The sequence below is a fragment of the Trichoplusia ni genome, chromosome 2 (assembly GCF_003590095.1).
Source record: "Trichoplusia ni isolate ovarian cell line Hi5 chromosome 2, tn1, whole genome shotgun sequence".
NCBI lineage: Eukaryota > Metazoa > Arthropoda > Insecta > Lepidoptera > Noctuidae > Trichoplusia > Trichoplusia ni.
In genome coordinates this window covers 16,870,649-16,889,297 of record NC_039479.1, presented here as the reverse complement: position 1 = coordinate 16,889,297, position 18,649 = coordinate 16,870,649, and the positions used below count along the sequence as shown (strand labels likewise).

Sequence of the window (18,649 nt, the reverse complement as noted above, 5' to 3'; positions counted from 1 at the left end):
ATGATGAAATGGAAACGTGAAGTGCTCAGTGCTTTATGCTGGTTGGGATCGATTACACGCAATTACTCACCTTTGGCATACGATCTGTTGCCTCACTGTCTTTCTCAACATTATTGTTTTACTACTGGCTATCGATATTCAGTTTGATACTTAAAATTATAAAATATCGATACAGCATGGAGTTTCAAGGAAACTTAAAATGCAATTGCATGCAGTAGAAAACTATTCTTCTTTTCAAATTTGTTACAGTTGTAATTTAATACTGTCCAGACTTTCCATGTGAAGAAATTGAACCACAACTAAAGTTGATGTTAGGGCAAATTGCACGTCTTAATTCGTCACATATTGTACAACAAATGCGTAATTCCCGTGACTGCAGGTCTTATGGGACTTTCCAACAAAAATGGCTGCGCATTCACCTCAGACAGTCGCTGACAGATTTATATGCATGCGTAATTACCTGATTCGTCGCGCGCCATACACGTTGTTCCGGAACGGGACCTCAGTTTGTTACTCCGTGGTCATTGTGAACGATTGAAGATTATAAAAGGTGCTGAAAAGGCGGAGAAAGTATTATTGAAATAAAATTAATACGTTATATTTGTCAGCATGACTCATAAAAAATATTATGTGCGTTTTAAATCAAGACCAAAACATCTTAATTTATGCCACACAGAAGTTATTTTTAATCACAAAACTTGTAGTTTTTTTATGTAGATATTCTATTTGATGTCAGCATATTGTTAATATTAAAAAATAACTAGGTTATCGATAGTGTAGTTGTTTTGTATCCTAATCCTGTGGCGGACGCGGCGGGAAAATGGCGGAAATTGAAAATAAACATTTCATCTGCGCCCCGGCACGCACTGCCCAAATTGACAATACAACCAATTTGCCGCCGCGCACCGACCACTTTTGTATGGGAATTGAAAAATAATATTACTCTTTTTTCTACCACTGCACGTGGGCAATCTCAAAAATAAACTATCATTCTTCAACTTCAATGTTTCTCCGTGATGGGTCTTGCTTCACAAAATAATAAAACGAATTGAAAAATACAAAAATAAAAACACATACGTGTTCGTGCATGTATTGTAACAACTTATTAAATTAAACAGGGAACTGTTCATTAGCAATTAACGTGTAGCGGATACACACTTACTTACATCGATGGTGAAATACGCAATGATCATTACGTAGGCATTAAATGTTCACAATAATTAGCTTAAGTGGCTACAATGGCAACAGACGTCTCATTAACTGGCGCGGGTGTTATCACAGTCGGCAGGAAGCGATTCGATATACCGCACTACGTTCGCTACGCAGCAGGTTCACTAGGTTCATTCAGTTTCAAAAACGAACGCGGTTACTTAACACGCGTTTCGCTTCACGTACTATCCTAAGCGAAAATCAACCATTCACTATGCTTATTATTAAGCGCATTTATAATATACCTAGCTGACCCAGCAAACATTATTTTGCCAAATATTTTTTTTATCACCTTATCACTTAGGGGTATGAAAAATAGATGTTAGTCGATTCTCAGACCTACTGAATACGCTTATAAAATTTGGTAAAAATCGGTAAAGCCGTTTCGGAGGAGTACGGTAAGTAACACCGTGACACGGGAATTTTATCTTTTAGAAGATTTCCCATTAATTGGTATGTGAAGAATGTTTTTTGTTTTAATTAGAACAATACTAATTTAGTACGCGGAGTGCAACTGAATTCTGTTAAGCGCGTTTTGAAACTACTCGTAGTAACTATTGATAACAATGTTGTTATGAACATCTCAACACTTTTTAATTAAGTGCAATAAGTATAATGAGTGTTGTAAAGTTTCTCAGACGCTCCGAGCTGCTTTGATGCCAATTAATGTAGAGCTTATTGGAAGTTTCCATCAGAATTTGTTCTCTTCGGTTACTCTACACGTCTATTGTAAACAACGGTCCATATATATTTGAAATAACCATTTTGAAACTTGAACTTTAACTTTCAAATTGTAATAAAATAGAGATATTGAAACTTTTGTTATTTTCTGGATGTTTTATTTTTTCATTTCTTAATATAATGATTCCAAGATCAATATGATGAGTGATTCTCTAACCTAACATTGAATATTTAAGTTAACACGTAGAGTGACACTGCATCTAAACTCAGAAACAACTAACAAATCAGGAATTGTCGACTCCAAGGATAAACAACTGGAATAGGTCACTACAACAAACCCACTTTAAGCGATCGCGCGGGTTGGATCCTTTTGCAAGAGGAACATTTGTATGATCTGAGTGAAATCCAAAGCGATAAAAGGGTTAAAATCCTTAGGTTATGAGTCATTTTAATTGAAAAAAACACATCATCTTGTTTCAAATAATCTGAATTCTAAACCATTAGTACCTAATTTAGTTTTGGTTCGTAAATATTTATTACTCTCTTTAATTAATTAGGCTAAAGAGAAGTTATTTCCAAGTAATTTGTATATTAAGAATTATCTTAATTAAAAAAATAACGAAGACCTTTACAATAACACATGATAATTTAATTAAGCAAACTAAATTAGTTTGTAAAGTGAGCGTGGTTAATTTAAATTGGATTGAGTTTTTTAATAACCCTAATTGAGTTAATTTGGATTGAGTTGCGCAGTCAGTTACTTAGTTAACGAAATTTACTGTTAATTATGACCACCTATGGCTGTATCACGTGGGAATACCGAACTTTTCATCACTTATTATTTTAATAACTTTTGTGAGGCGTTTCTGCCGACCCTGCATTTAAGGGCTACGGTTAGGTCTGAAACTAGTCGGGCAATCCCGATAAATACGTGTGAGTAAACCATTCCTAAAAAAAGAATAATGATTAATGACTTGCTGTATTTATTAATAAGTGTTTTGTATCGAAAGTAGGCCGTATGATAAAATGCGAATTGAATTGCTATATGTAGATAGAAATTTTGTTCGTGAACACGTAATCCAAACAAGTTAATTAAGAAACTTAATGTAGAGTCACTTCTCGTAAGCGTGTTACATTTCTACAAGTGATAATGGTATTTCTATTCGAGTTTTGTGTCTCTAAATTGTCAATTCAATACATTTAAGTGAAGATTAGGGGTGTTCATTATAGAAATGTGCTTTGTTTAGGGTAAAAGGTTAATGGACCGCATAGGCTAATTTTCTATAGAGTAAAAAATGATCTTTAAAAAAAGTATATATAAAAAAATATGGAGTGTTAGTCGAAAGACTTCAAAGACTTGGTACCAATAGGCAAAAGACAAATTTGCTAGAAAATTATTATAGTGTGATTTTTTTTACAAAAGTTAAAACATTGTTTAACCTCGAATTTCATTTTTATTTGTTTAGCATTAGAAACACTTCACCTGTGTAAGACACAACTTGCTTTGACGTTATTAAAATAAGGCGTGCTGACAGCCGGACAGATAACCGGAACATGGTTCATGATAATTATCAAGTTTTTAATAAAACATAAACTTATTAAACTTGCTTGAAACACTTTTAACATTATAGTTTTAAATAGCGGCATTTTACATCGGAACGGCGCACACGCAGCGACGCCACCTTCTAAATTATAATTAAACGTAATGGACGCCACTCGATGGCCCGCAAATGAATGAATGTTTAATTGAATGGCTCCCCACAAATAAAAGCAATTTTCTTATAGCCCATCCCTTAGCCGACGTAATTTAATTAATGGGTCGCATAAGTCTGATTAAATAATATCTGACGCGAAAAATGTGATCTATTTTAAATGTGTAATATTATAAGTGATTTAGGTTTTCAACTTTTTATTGACACTAGGTTATGAAAACAGCTTAGATAAAGTGCTTAAAATACTTCACGGTAAATCTTGTTGGGCACGTTTTAAAATACATTTTCCTGCGGTACAGACAATAATATTACGAGCATTACGAGATTGCTTAAAGCAGAAAATAGCAATCCAATATAAGATCATAAATAAAACATCGAGACCTTACCTCCACATAGCTTTTGTCTAATCTAATAAATGTTTAATAAGAATTAGGTAAAAGTGGCACTCCCTGGGCAGGCTTAGGGGGTTTCATTGCATTAGAGGGGCTGCATAATGTCCAGATTGACACTCTATTGTCAAAGAGGCCGACGCATTGCTGCTCAACTAATATCCATTAATGGAACCTACTCCCATGTAATGAATATTTTTTGCTATACCCTTAATGTAAATATAAGTGAAGGATAAGAAACTGACGTTCTCGAAGTGTCGTCGTAAAGTGAACGAGAATGTGTTGATAATTTAATCGCGACGATAAAGATGGGCTAAGTAATATCTCCACTCGAAGCCTGTATGTAAGCAACACGTATCTAGAAAACAATTTTATTCAATTATATCTGCCAGAAAAACTCGTTCTTAATAGATAGATTTACATCTCGATTGAATTTTAATTGAGTCAACGAGCGAGTGCACTCCAATAACGGAGTAAGTTAATTATAAAAGGCAATTGATTTAAAAGGAGCCGTGTCGTGGCCGCGGTATGAGTAACAGAAAAAGTTTTCAATTTCACTAAAAGGGACTGGTTTGTGTCTCAGAAGTCTCGTCTGGTTATCGGCTTGTAATGTATGAAGTTACTCGCCGCGGCTTTATTTTATAACTCACTTCACGTAATAGGCCCCAAGTTGCTTTAATTCACTTTACCCCTCGTCGCGAGGCGTTTACTAATTTAGCTTTACATCTCACAAAAATATATTTTAGGAGTCGGGAATCATGACGTTAATCACGGGATGGATGCTAGTGATGTGCCATATTAAACAAGTGTACGGGAACAGACAGATATCGTCATAAATCCATCCATAAACATGCTTCATAAATTATCACGACTACGATTTGGAACATTTTACAACGGCTATCAAAGATACTTTACGATCAATAGGGATGTGACTGCATCGCAGCCCATAATTAATACGAGACTTTGTTTTATAATCTAATAAAAAATCAGCAGAATTTGCCATAAGCAACATTACATGGCTGTCGTTACACGTCTCTTACGTTAACACGCCTTGTACGTAAGTATTCGTAAAAGCTTTCAATTTTATTATAGTTGTATCGAGATACAAAGTAGACAGAACCGGTCCGCTCTATTTAATCTATACAATCTATTTATCATTAATTTAAAATTGTAACTTAGTCAGGGCAATTAGACTGCTTTAAATGAATACGCCCGGTGAATGTTTTAGTAATTGCTATTCTATTAACTTGGTATAATTAATACGATTGGCTTAATTATAGAATGATTTAAATTCAAATCGAATCAAATTGATCTGATTAGAAATCGGAAAGTGTAATAATGTGTGGTATTACGAACAAACTACCGCGTGGGAGCTGGTGCGAGTTATAAAAGACAACTTCACCAATCCAAATTGAGTTCGACATCTCAAATAGATAAAGCGATATCTACCCGTTATAAAGCAAACTTTATAGTTTTGTTTTTGGCAGTTTTGACACAGCTTCTATCTACTTATTTGTTCCTTCAGCTGCATCTAACTGCGGTGAAACTTTTAACTTCCCCGACGTGTGTTCCACCTGAGTATCACTTACTTGGTCTGCCACGGGACTTTGTTTATTATCTACCGCTGCGTTTTGTTATTCTATTGTTCGATGGTCAGATTAGTTTTGGAAATGTTTCTCTTACTCGGGGTAGTGTCACAGCCAGATATTGACGTAATTTTGGTGAAGTAACAATTACGGGGTATTGTTTGGGAATGTTGCAGACGTTCACGGTAACATTTTACGAGATAGCCTCGGCTGCGATAAGGGCATTGTGCTCCTTCAGGACGTCGGGGTGACAGGAGACACCTGAAAACAATAAACACGAAATTGCCACAATAATCGGCCCTCATGATCAGCGCAACGAGTGTCAGACAATGGGGCAGATTACGCGATAGGGGTTTAACCGAATAGCAGCTAACTCGATTATGCGGCCATCCGTGATTGTGTTTGAGCCTATTAATGTTTGAATTTCGTTATATTATTGCGGCGGTCGGGTGCCGCCGCTAATCCAATATGGGTTGGTATTAACGATATTCGCGTGGTGCTCGCGGCCGCCGCTCTGCGTCGCGTCTGATAGCTTCTCACATTCGCGCTCTAATTGCCCATCGCCTGCCTTACCTCGTTCGCGGCCCTTATAACTGCCGAGATAACGTGTTATGTATACTATTATGTAATATTTAATGTAAGTATCAACACTGGTTTATTTCTTAAGACACACTTTTACTTGCCATTTAGTCCGTATAATACAAAAGTGCTGCTGATGATTTTGATTAAATGAAAATCATACCTTAAATTAAATGCATACTTTTACCATATACCTTAATTACCTAACATGTCAAATATCGAACGCCAAGAAACAAATTAATTTTAATTATCCTTATTTAAAGTTCCGTACAAGTCAATAGACACAATTTACAATTACAAGATACAGCTTTCACTTTCTAGCAAAAAAACCTTTTATTAAAAGACCTAACTTCTTTTACCACTTCATGTAAGAGTACTAAAAATAAAGCTCACTTAAAGCAATACCCGTAAAACCTTCTTTATCCGAGCACTGCACAATTGCAAGAGGTTTAATATCAAAGTGCGTGCGAACATCCTTTGTACCGCGGGACCCGGATGTGACGTAGCGACGGAGGGTGTGAAGTAAAGCGCGGCCCACGGCCATACCTAGATTAAAGAACAACTTAAAGGAAAGCAATCTGCTAAATAAGTACCACTGTGGATGAAACGCTACGAATGTTGCTCCACTTAAAAATTAACAAGTTATTTTTTTTTATTTCAACTTCATATCTTTAATATTATAATACTTTCAAAATACGTTTAATTATCTAATTTACCAGATTAATTAACAGTGCGAATTATAAAAACAACAAGTAATTGCTATTTTAACATGTAGCTTGTACGTTTTTTTTTGCCTTACATAATTTTTGTTCCTCATTTAACTTATGTTCTTATCTCATTAACGTCGCATCAGAAAGTTAATGGTTATTTTATTATGATTTAATTTTGAAATAAAGATAGCCGCTCCTTATATTGTTTCAGTTACAAGGTAATTAGCAGCTAAATTGCTCATGTTCCGCACTTTTAGTTTTTACAAAAAATGAGGTAGAGCATTATTCGAAGCGTTGTTAGTTGGTTGAATTATTTAGCTTCTCGTCTCGTTACTTTGCGTCGTTTCCGCAGGTGTGGCAATCATATTGTCTCTCAGTCTCATCCGAACGCCGGCAGAGCAGAGGGAGGCAGTCTACTGTACCACCGAGTCCCCCTCATCGCGACGCTTATTCTTTAATCTCGCTGATGAATTATGATTAGCAGAGTGCACTCAATCCTATTACTGTACTATTGTACACAGACATGATGGGAATTGTCTTCAAAAGATTTGTTTTTGCAAATCGACTTCTCAGAATATATACATAAATGTAATGAAAACTGCAACTAAAAATAATGACTTTTACTCATATATCAAATAAAATTCAATTTGCTGAAAAACACTATGGTTTATTCTAATGGGAATTATTGCTGAATACAATTTAGTTTAATGCATTTACCGGAACCGAAATGCATTCGAAACGTACATTAAAATTCACCGGAAGCCTAACAAAAACCTTTATGGCCCGTACAGAGCCACGTAATAGCTCGCCGTGGGACCACAAACTCCGATTATCCAAACAGAGAGCTCCCGAAACAGCGCTGTGAAATTTTAACGTGTAATTGATTATGAAGTTGGCCACTAATGGGCGAAAATAGTTTCTAATTTGGAGTGTGGTGGCAGTGCATAATTGGTCTCGGACCGCGTCTGTGTTAATCATTAACGTCGGTCCGGTGCGCCGGATGCGGGCCCCGGCTCCCAGCGGCCCGCGCGGCCATCCTTCAATTTGAGCTGCACCGCTCGCTCTCGACGCGACGCACCGCTGTTTTATTTTGTTTCATAACCCGGCAATTAGCCGCTGACTGTCAGGTAAAATTACTTTTGCATAGTTTCCCTCCAGTTCCACGGCCACGGCTGACATTCGCTAAATCCTAATTCGTGCGTATTGACGTTTCGAAAGTCACCGCTAATGGAAGGCGTGAGCTTTTTTGCTTGAGTTGCGTCTAATCTCGGTTGGTTGCATTCGCCACGGGTTGTTTTCCGAGTGGCGTGGCGTGTTGCTGTCACCGATCGCTAATTATTCACGAAGGCTCGCTTCATGGCCTGTCTACTTCGCAAAAAATGTCGCATCGATACTGCGGATCTCGACCGGTCTGTTGCTGTACCACTGTTGCCCATTATTTGTTCTTCTGCTTTTATTATCGTCTTGGTGCTTTATCGGGTTTTATTCATGTTACTTAAGTGGCTATTAAAACTAATATGGTAGGTAATAACGTTAGGTAATAATGTATCCCTTTAGAATAAAATGAAATACAAACATTTTATGTAACAAATTTTATGAACTATTTTCATGACCATTATTTAAGTATCGGTTAGGCTCGCACGCCAATTTATGAAACTTGAGCAGCGTTGCATACATCCGTATTTTGTATTAAATGCGTTTGTAGTAAAGCAATAAACCATTGTTATTATATACGTGCAATTAAACGATTCGCCACACTTGATTAAGAATACTCCTAACCGCTATTCGAAGTTCAACTGACTCACAACAAAGTTGATTAGCTTCCTTTGTAGATTAAACACACAGTCATTGACACGATTTGTCGTAGTGTGCTTGCTTCCGGTCGATATCCGTACGCTATTATTTATGGCAACCGATCGGACGCACTCTCAAAAACACACAAAAATAAGAGGCGCGCACCATTCGTCATGGACCTTACAATGGCCAGCATTGTTTCAGGCACGTTGGCTCATAATGCCCGAATTCACTGTACTAGAAAACAACTTGTGCGTGGGTAAAAAAATGAGTCAAGAGGTCGTACAGTCGTAACCGATGCGGGAACGGCTAACAAAATAGTGCGAGGCTGCACCAGTTGCCAAATTTAATTGAATTTTATTTTAAATATTAATTAAGCATGACGACGTCGTCGTCGCTGCGGTTCGTGCTTGACTTTACTGCTGCTTTTTTTGGGCGACACGATCTCAATTACAGTGTTTTTTATTGTATTTGTTGTTATTCGATATTTTAAGGTACATAATTTGCTATAGTTCAGAAACGGCGAGTCGTGTTTCACGTTCTCATTAATCGCTTGAGTAGTTGTGCTAATTTTTTCGAGAAATATTACAGGCGATAAATTTCATGGTTCTGGAGTTTATGCTGTAACATAAAATGCTCTGAATGAGTTGTACAGTTCTGAGGCGATTACGTATTGTAACTTATGATTCAATATGAATGGACTTCGATAGGACTGAACTTGATTTGTTGCTAAGGAGTATACGAATATTATACGGGGAAATATTTTTTCCTTTTATTTTTACGATCGGTGGAATTCGTTTATGAGCTGAATGTGTTTAGTTTGTATATCGTTTTTACATTAGAATGATGATCTTTTTTCTTGATCGTATTCGACCAACAAAATAGTTTTTGCCTTTACTAAGTTTAGTTTTCTTTTGTGGCAGTGCGAGAGGCGAACGCCGCAGCTAGCGAGCGGCGGCAGTCCAACGTTGGGCTCACACATGCTCGCCATGGAGGTGTCCAAGGAGGCCCGTGCTTCTCCGCTTCCCGCCTCATCTCAGAGTGGATCCTCGACGCCGGCGCAGCAGCCGCCGCAGCCACAGGTACTTTGGGAATACTTAAATAAGGAAAATTCAAATTAAATTTATTTTCTCATGGGCCAGTGCTGTCAATTCGTTCTCGTCATTGAGTCCGTATGTGTCTATCATGTAATATCTTAGAAGTTAAAACTTAGGCCGTTGAAATTAAGATCCTTATTCAGGTCAATAGCATAGGTCTTAATAAGTTATTATTAGCAAAGAAATAAGCTAAAAATTACACAATGGAATGTAAAACTTCCTTCTTTTTAAAGTCATTAAAAAAACAGGATTTGTTGGCTTAGATTCAGAATAGAATATTCTTTATCGTATACCATAGAATGACATGGATGGAATTAGCAACATAAGCAAGTTTATAGAAATTTAAGTGTCTACAAAAATCTTCACCAAAATTTCTCTTGGTCCAGATTTGTGCTGGATGCAGCAAGGTGATTACGGAGCGGTACCTGCTGAAGGCTTTAGACCAGCTGTGGCATGAGGACTGCCTGAAGTGCGGCTGCTGCGACTGCCGGCTCGGGGAGGTTGGCCACACGCTCTACACCAGAGCCAACCTCATCCTCTGCAAGAGGGACTATCTGAGGTATGCTCTCAAAATATTAATCCTGAACTAACAAGGAAAAATATTTGAAAATCAGATCAAGAAAGACGTACCAAATTTCTATAAATCAATGTATCGCCTATCTGGTCACTACTAGACTAGAACTTTGTCGTTTTCAAAATGCAGTAATTCTAAACTCAGCCGTATGCACAATTATACGTGTACTTTTTTTAATTTCAATAGGTAAATATTACATTTCTCGTCGAAAATAGCAAGAGGAACTCTAATAAAAATTGAAAGTTCAATTTTTCTTTCTACGATCACCTCTATTTATTTAAACAGTTTCTAATGACACGTTTATTTGACAGGCTGTTCGGCAACACCGGCTACTGCGCGGCATGCAACAAAGTGATCCCTGCGTTTGAGATGGTGATGCGCGCGCGCAGCAACGTGTACCATCTCGAATGCTTCGCTTGTCAACAGTGCAACCATAGGTATGTTCAAATTCTTAAAAAGAAGGCTAGTTAATACGACCTATTTTAAGAAAGGAGTTTGATTTCAAAATCGTTCGAAAAAAAAGCTATCCACTCAGATTGTCTATCATAGTTATGAAACATCAAGATTTTTTTAATGTTCATATTTTCAAAATTAATACAATATTTCTCCTCTTTATTGAAATTCCTTTCGAAGTTATTCAACAACTCAGTAATAGTTCACGTCAATAAATAAACACCCCAAAACACATTACGTATCAGAACAAAACTAAACGTGTTCGAATATTGCACGACATTTAAAGAACAGGACGGAACATAATCTAATCTACGTGAGTAAGGGGGATAGAAATATAATGTAAAAGCAGTTTAGATTGTTTATTCATCTCACGGACACTGAAAAGAACGCGATTAAATTTTCCGCTACATAATGAAGTCAAACGCAGAAAGGAGAATGCGTATCGTACGCTCCTGTATAAACATTTAATATCCACTGTCCATAAATTGTGGGGCTTATTTTATTTATATTCAAGCTTTTTATATTGTAGGGAGAACAGAACTTTCGACGATTTGTCGTAGGCAAAGTAAGCGGAATATTTCGTATGTGGGTGTTACCTATGCCACGTTGTTTTAGTTTTGATAGTAGTTTTTTATATTTCAATATTTATTAAGTTACTAAAAGATGATCATTTCATGCGAAATTTAAATTAGACTTGATTTGATCAGCAATTTGCACTCGCTAGCGCTTATGCTTCGCGCGCTCGTAAGTTCTGCTCCTTAAGCTCTTTGTAGTTTAGTTTATATCCAAAATGTTTAGTTCCCATTCATTTATTATTGTGTTGGTTGATAATCGCGCTTTTTCCGCGAAGTTTTGTTGTGTAGAAGAGAGACGCAACTCTTTAATAGGTAATAAAAGTCCTGTTTTAAGAAGTCATCTTAACCACCCGGTAAAAAGTTTACACTATTCCCGGTAAACGGTATATTAAAACTATTAAAAGTAATTGGTCGAACATCTTGAAATGAAAAGCCCATTTTAATAATTACTTAGAAGCGGTTAATTATAAGGTTCACCATAAACTATGTTATAAGTATTTAGTGCTAAACATGGAAAGTTGTAACAGTATATTTTGCAGAAAATGTTACTAGTATATATTATCGGTTGCAGTTTGAAGAAATTAAATGAAGGAAAAAACTGTAATTGTTGGACTGGAAACACTGACCGTCACGGTACTTTTTTTGTCACCTACAGCTATTCTAACGAAATTCTTAATGTCAACTTTTGAACCTTGCATTATTAAGTAGAAACAAAAAAGTTTTTTCTTTAAAGCATGTTCCTAGTGCTTGACACAGTGCACATTGAACTTACGCATAAGCTAATTCATTATTTAAATATATTATTAAATCAAAACTACTGATTGAATATGACATTATTTTGATGACAATAAAATTACGTTTAATGAAAAATAATTGACAAAAACAAAATCGGTTCATGCAATCCGAAGTTCTGAGTTAAAAAAACATAAACAAAATACAGACGAGGACCACTTCCTTTTAGAAGTCAGCTGAAAAATCGATAAATACGTGTGAATCCGCCTTAAAATGTTATAACAAGAAATCTGTTAAGTCTATTTGTCAAACCTGCTGAGTGAGCCCACAGCCTAACGTTACGAATAATAAACAAATAACCGTCTTGCTACCAATACATTTATATTGAAACAGGCATTAATAAATTCTGTTTCACTTCAACGTTGATTAAACTAGAAGTTGTTATCAACGCGCTAATTACTAACAACTATTGCAAAATGTTTATTCAAACTAAGATTTATTATTCTGATGTTATCTTGTCTATCTATTTTAAATAATGCTGCATGTTTTCTAATTAAAAACTATTTTAGTACAGATCACGATTTTTGTGTTCATTAGAAGTTGATATACGCTAATAGAATATATATTGATTTTATAAGCACTTTATTCCGAGACAAAATATAGAGTAATACAATTAATAGTGTAAAGAAATCGTCTGGTCCAAGTTGCATAGCTGAACCGTGATAGCTACCATAAACTACCTAAACGAGGTTAAGCAACTATTGGTACGGTCATAAATTTAATGGGATACCAAATCTGTTTAACGTTTATTAGCTTTGAACCAAACCCTTAGAGTCGCATGCCCAACTCGCACTTAAACATTTTTTTTTTATTTGAAAAATCCGAATTTTTTAAATACAGCTGCCAGTCCAGTCAATTCGTAAGGTAACAAATAAACAGACAAAACGACTACACATCCAGAAGCCATACATATATTAGATCTAGCTTTAATATTTCTCTAAAGTAACATTCCCTCGGAAAACAGATTTCTTTACTAATCAAAACATATGAATACTCTTCGACTGTTTTATTCAATTCAATTGTACGGTGCACGACATTGTCAGCCGGATCGGACGACGCCGTCCCTATTCTGAAGACAGGTTAGACTCGACTCACGTTTCGTGAATATGTTAAGGAAATGTGTTTTCTTGGTAAAGTTCCCGAAAATCAGGTGGCAGGCTACAGATATTTGTGTACATATAAAGATTTAAAAACGTTTTTGAAATTGGAAGAGTCACCTGACAAATAAAAATAATATCAACAGAAATACAACAACTTCTCCATTGTTCGAAATTCCCTAAAAGTCATGAAAAGTTCAGAGTAGGGGTGCAGGCGCGAAAACGGCAATTTTCGCCGGACTGCGTCCGTTTAAATAATAGAAAGGTCGCGAAGATTGGAGCCGCTCTGAATGGTTTATATGTCACTTGTGAACCTTTCTCGTGTTAGTAGATCTCGCGCGACATTCTCGCCGAATTATATATTCATTTGAGTGCTTTTAGAATCCAGATTCAACAGTTGGCCTCGCACGAGAAGCGCTATTACTTAAAAGTATGGAACTTTCATGCCCACGAGGGTCGTAAAATGTATTGTAATAATGTACGCTGGACGATAAAATCCCATGCAGGATTTTCAGTAATTAGCTCTTTAAAAGCTTGATAAACATTCAACAACAACGGTAGAGCAAACTATTAAATATCACGTACAAATCAATTTCCACGCCGGGCAGAAATCTGAATCCAATTTGCGGGCTGTCCGATCGGGGCGGACGGCAGATATCACGGGCGAATATCGCTAAACGGCTAAATAATTTAGTAGCAATCTGGCGGCGGCGGCGGCGCGCCCGCGGCGGAAACCGCGTGCTGCGGCTCGCACGCCCGCCGCCCGCCGCACGCCGTCCGCACCTGCGACCACTATCTTTACACTTCTGTGACTTGACGTTTAAATCTCTGCATATTGTATTTATGAGCAAAAATAATAATCTGAACTGAAAGTAATGTAAATAATTTCCCTTTTCAGCGACTCACTGTGCTTTTTAAGATTAAAATAAGATTGGAAGTAATTGTTTTTTTTTTCTATCCATTGCTGATTTTGATCGGAACGCTGTTTAAAATGCTATTGTCTTACGGAAGAGGGAGTAGAACCAATGTACATGTCCGTTTTACGTAAAACGTCAAACTTGGCTTGGGTGCCGTCGCGACACAATGGCGCGACGAACAAAGCTTAACTTGCACCCAGTCATTAAAATTTCGTTTTCCATCTTTTCCATTACGCAGCTGCAGACAAAAAATAGCGAAATAAAAAACGACGAGCCCAAAACAAAAGTCGGGAACGAAGAGAACAGGAAATAAAGTTAATTAAGAGCGGCGAAATCGACTGAGTTGCGGTGGAAATTGGCCCCTTAAAAAAGAGACATTTGTAGCGGAGCTATTGCGCTTAATTTTTGTGACAAGTGAAACAAAAGAGTTGGCAGGGTGGCGGAGACGCGGGTACGGGCAAGTGAGGGGGGGGGAGCCCGAGGGGAGATAAGGTCGCCGTTATCACCGGCGGTTCCGGGCGGCCACTGGCGAGTCGAAGGCGATACCTTTTGTTTTGCCACATTGAGGGATGCTCGCTTGCGTGACGTTATCGCAACTCCTTGCCTCGCGCTGACCTTTCCACTCACGATAGTAAATTTTATTTCTTAGACGTTTCGTGGTTGCTTTTAGGATTCGTTTCATCAAAATAGTTAACAATGTTTACTATTTAATCGTATCATGTTATATTAGAAATAGAATGCACATAATTAGCTATGTTCACTTTAATAACGCGTGGGTTGTGTAGTAGGTTCCGGTAACATCGCTAATTGGATCGCTCTTCCTGCAGTACTACACTTGTTTTATATGATTCGACGAATTATGAGAATGTTGTAATAACAGCTGATAACAATTATAAATACAAACTTGGGGCTAATTCAGTCGAACTGCTCCATGAAATAATTATTAAGCTAAATAACTAAGCAGTAAAATCTGACTTCCATTATTTTAATCTGTAGCAAATATAAACCGATAAATGTTTTAAATATATGAAGAAAATTTACTAACACTAGACTAAAGTAACTTGATACTTGACATATCAGGACATTTAAATCAATAAGTTGTGTCGTTTGTCTTAGGTTCTGCGTGGGGGACCGGTTCTACCTGTGCGATAACAAGATCCTGTGCGAGTACGACTATGAGGAGCGATTGGTGTTCGCAAACATGGCGTACAACCCACCGCCGCTTGCGCACCTCAAGCGTCAGACTACGCATTTGCCACCACCACCGGTAAGTTACGTCACACAACCAGTTTTACTCAATCCTCGGTCATTCAAGTCAGTTTTCAGGGAGTTTGAATTTAAAGAGATTCTTGTGGCTCCATGTTCATAACTAAATTAACAAGGACCTTTTCCAACAGACAAGCAACGCGATGGGTGGTCTGATGAACGGCTCAAGCCGCTCTGGTGATCTGAACAACAACATGTCGGGCTCGTCTCCGGCTGCGTTCGCGCCCCCGCCGCACCTCAAGCCCCTAGGGCTGTCCGCGTCCAGCTGAGATTATAGCGCATGAGACGCGGCCCACCCCTACGCCAAGTATCAAAACTAACGCGTGCTCTATAAAAGACAATCGATACGAAATCACTCGCCGTTTCAAACTAACTTTCAGTGTTGTAAACGCAGCTCCTAATCGTGTTATTACTGGACTTGACGTGTCTCTAAGTGTTTAAACTAAAGCAAAGTAAATGCCAAACTGTAGTTAAAGTTTCTCATTGTTTATAAACAGCACATCATTAGCTACATTTAAAATAATTATTTCTTGAATATAATATGATATTATTACGTTATTAGAATAGAGTGTAACGGTGAAATGTTTAGTTTGTTAAAATCTCAGAATTTGATCTCAAAAGAGCAATTATGCTGAATTAGTATAGAATTAGGGAGGACGCATACGTGCAACTAAACCAACAGATTACTATTTTATTTCGTCTTCAACAATTTCAAAATAATTGGCTGATGGCTTAGTTGGGCGTAATGCAATTTTTAAATGATTAATTGAATCTCCTTTTGTATAAATCTGTTAAAGTTGCAATATCATGATTGCATTTTCTCTTTAATGTAATACGAGAATTGTCTGTACGGATTAAGACACAGTGCGAATTTAGCGCGAACGCTGTCAATGGTCAGCTGTTCAGATGCGCAGTTACAGGTTTAGTAAGGCTCATTGTGTCGCAGCTACTGCGGCGGCTAGACCGCGCCTGCGAGCGGGCGAGGCGCGCGTCCTGACCGCTGAGCGTGCACCCGGCCTAATGCTAGAACCTTAACAAGCGCGGGTTTTAAGACTGCCGAATTGTCGTCTTTGTGGGATGAAATGTATTCTAGAGTAACTCGGTGTTTAATGTAAATATTATAATCCTCTAAATGTACGTATTAGTACTATCAATAACGTCTCAAATTGATTAGTATATTTAACGATCAAATTGCTTAATTATTTTCAAATATTTTAGTTGTAATCCGGCTTAGCCGCGTTGGAAAATTTATTTTATTGAACACTTGATTTCTAATTAATTTGTTATTTCATTTTGTACGTATGTATATTAATTGTTAAGTTTACTATAGGCATTGTTATGATGTTTGTATTATTTATGTAAATAGATCACTTTACTGTAAGTAGAATATTGTATCTAATATTATACAATGGAATATTAAATATTTGGATTAACTAGTAAAATGTGGATATATGTATGTGTTAATTAAAATACATAATTCGAAATAGTTCAAATTAGTTTCTTTAGTAATATTTTAAATTAATAATTATCGTCTCCGGACGATTTCTGTAATTGTTTGCATTTAATTATGTGCAGTCGCCAATAATGTGTATTTTCAAATTTTCCATAGTTCATAGCTACTCGTTTGAGTATTTCAAAACGTAATTAATTAATGTTATTATTGCAAAGAAAATCTTTTATTGTCAGCAGTTGTAAGTCATAAGAGATGTTGTCTTAATTGTGTGTGCAGCGTCGCGATGTTAAGAATTACTTTTTTTTTAAACTTCTTCATAAAGGAGGATGTATGCGTCTTTAAGTCATCGAAACCTTGACATATTTAAGTATTAAAAAAATGCTTACTAAGGACAGAGACATAACTTGACATTCGATTCTTAATTTGAAAACGCCGCACACACAAATAAGTACCTATGATATAAAACTACATTTAAATATAAGAATTTTATCTCTAGGTGTTATGTTGACGACTGTACTACCCATGCATTCCTGTAGCCAAGAGACTCACGATTGTGTTCACAATCACACACATTTGTATAAATATAAATGTGAATGTTCTCTTCTAACCAATGATACGACCAAAGATTGTAGTTCATTAAAGCCTTGTTCATGAATTTATTGAATTTTATTTGTGTACATGTCATGCTCCCTTCGTGTATTAATCGTGGTCACATTATGCAAACACTATAGAAATGTTTGTATAAATAAAGACTTCACCATTCAAAAAATCCTTGAGTCTTTGGGGTTTACACACATTCACACATACCCAGAGAAGTCAGATTCAGAACAAGCATTTATGGATCACACAAACACTTTTCGATATATCGACATCGAACCCGCGACACGCCACGCACAGTCCGTTTGGCATCCTCTAGCACTAGCACGGTTATCCGTGCTTTCAATTAGACTAAACTTACAATAAATAAATGCAAACTTCACCCTTCACACTTCAACCAAATTCAAAGCAAAACAGAAACATCGTGACCTCCTGATCACTCCAACAAACACAATAAAGTATCCAATGAAAGAGAAAATGCGTTATCAAGAGCAGGGCGAGGAAATTCGAAAGGTGCTTCAGTCGGTGAGAATGGAGACCAAAGAGGTCTCATATCGGGCACATAAAAATGTCGGCGGCCAAAGCATTGTAGTACTTACTGATACCTGCGAAGCAACGAGTTTGTACGGACAGCAGAAAAAGATAAAAGAATATTCAGGTAATTGTTTTGGTAAGTTTGGTTCTATAATTGTATGGTTATAGAATTTTTTAAATGATTTTTTTTCAAAATTAGGAAAATCGGAATTTCCAAACCTATAATGTCGAAATTTAGTGTGAATGTTTTTTTTTATTTATTTTTTCTACGTTACAAGAACTAATCAAAAGGTAAAATTATTTTCAAAACACACTTAGTCTTTGCTATAATGTTATTTACCTAGAAATCTTGTAAGAAATCTACTTCGAATTTAGAAGAAATAAATAATCTGTTATAGTTTCAACTGATTAACTTAACCTGTTCCATGGCATACAGCCTGACAGATGGGCAGATTGACGGACAAACAGCAAGACAGATAACAGAAAAATAGAAAATGGGAACATAAATCATCTTCTAGCATAGTCCAATGGTCTAGAAACTAATTACCGCAAATGCTATTTAGACATTTGTAAGCTGACGGTACTGCTTACCACGAGCGTGCAAAGAGGAGAAAAATCACCCCAATTTCCCGGC

General features: G+C 36.8%; 1 protein-coding gene across 2 annotated transcripts in view; it reads left to right on the top strand.

Moving 5' to 3' along the window:
• The window catches only part of LOC113508452 (LIM domain only protein 3), a 49,551-nt gene extending 32,012 nt beyond the window's left edge, over positions 1–17,539 (top strand). The window contains exons 1-6 of one of the 2 annotated variants that reach the window (XM_026891519.1): positions 7,474–7,993; positions 9,584–9,742; positions 10,144–10,316; positions 10,643–10,768; positions 15,282–15,432; positions 15,563–17,539. In XM_026891519.1, coding sequence (XP_026747320.1) covers positions 9,641–9,742; positions 10,144–10,316; positions 10,643–10,768; positions 15,282–15,432; positions 15,563–15,700 — 690 coding nt within the window. In that variant the 5' untranslated portion in view covers positions 7,474–7,993; positions 9,584–9,640 and the 3' untranslated portion in view covers positions 15,701–17,539. Of the gene's footprint in view, positions 1–7,473; positions 7,994–9,583; positions 9,743–10,143; positions 10,317–10,642; positions 10,769–15,281; positions 15,433–15,562 lie in introns of those variants that run through there. The other variant, XM_026891518.1, reaches the window with a different exon arrangement.
• Positions 17,540–18,649: the final 1,110 nt, after the last annotated feature.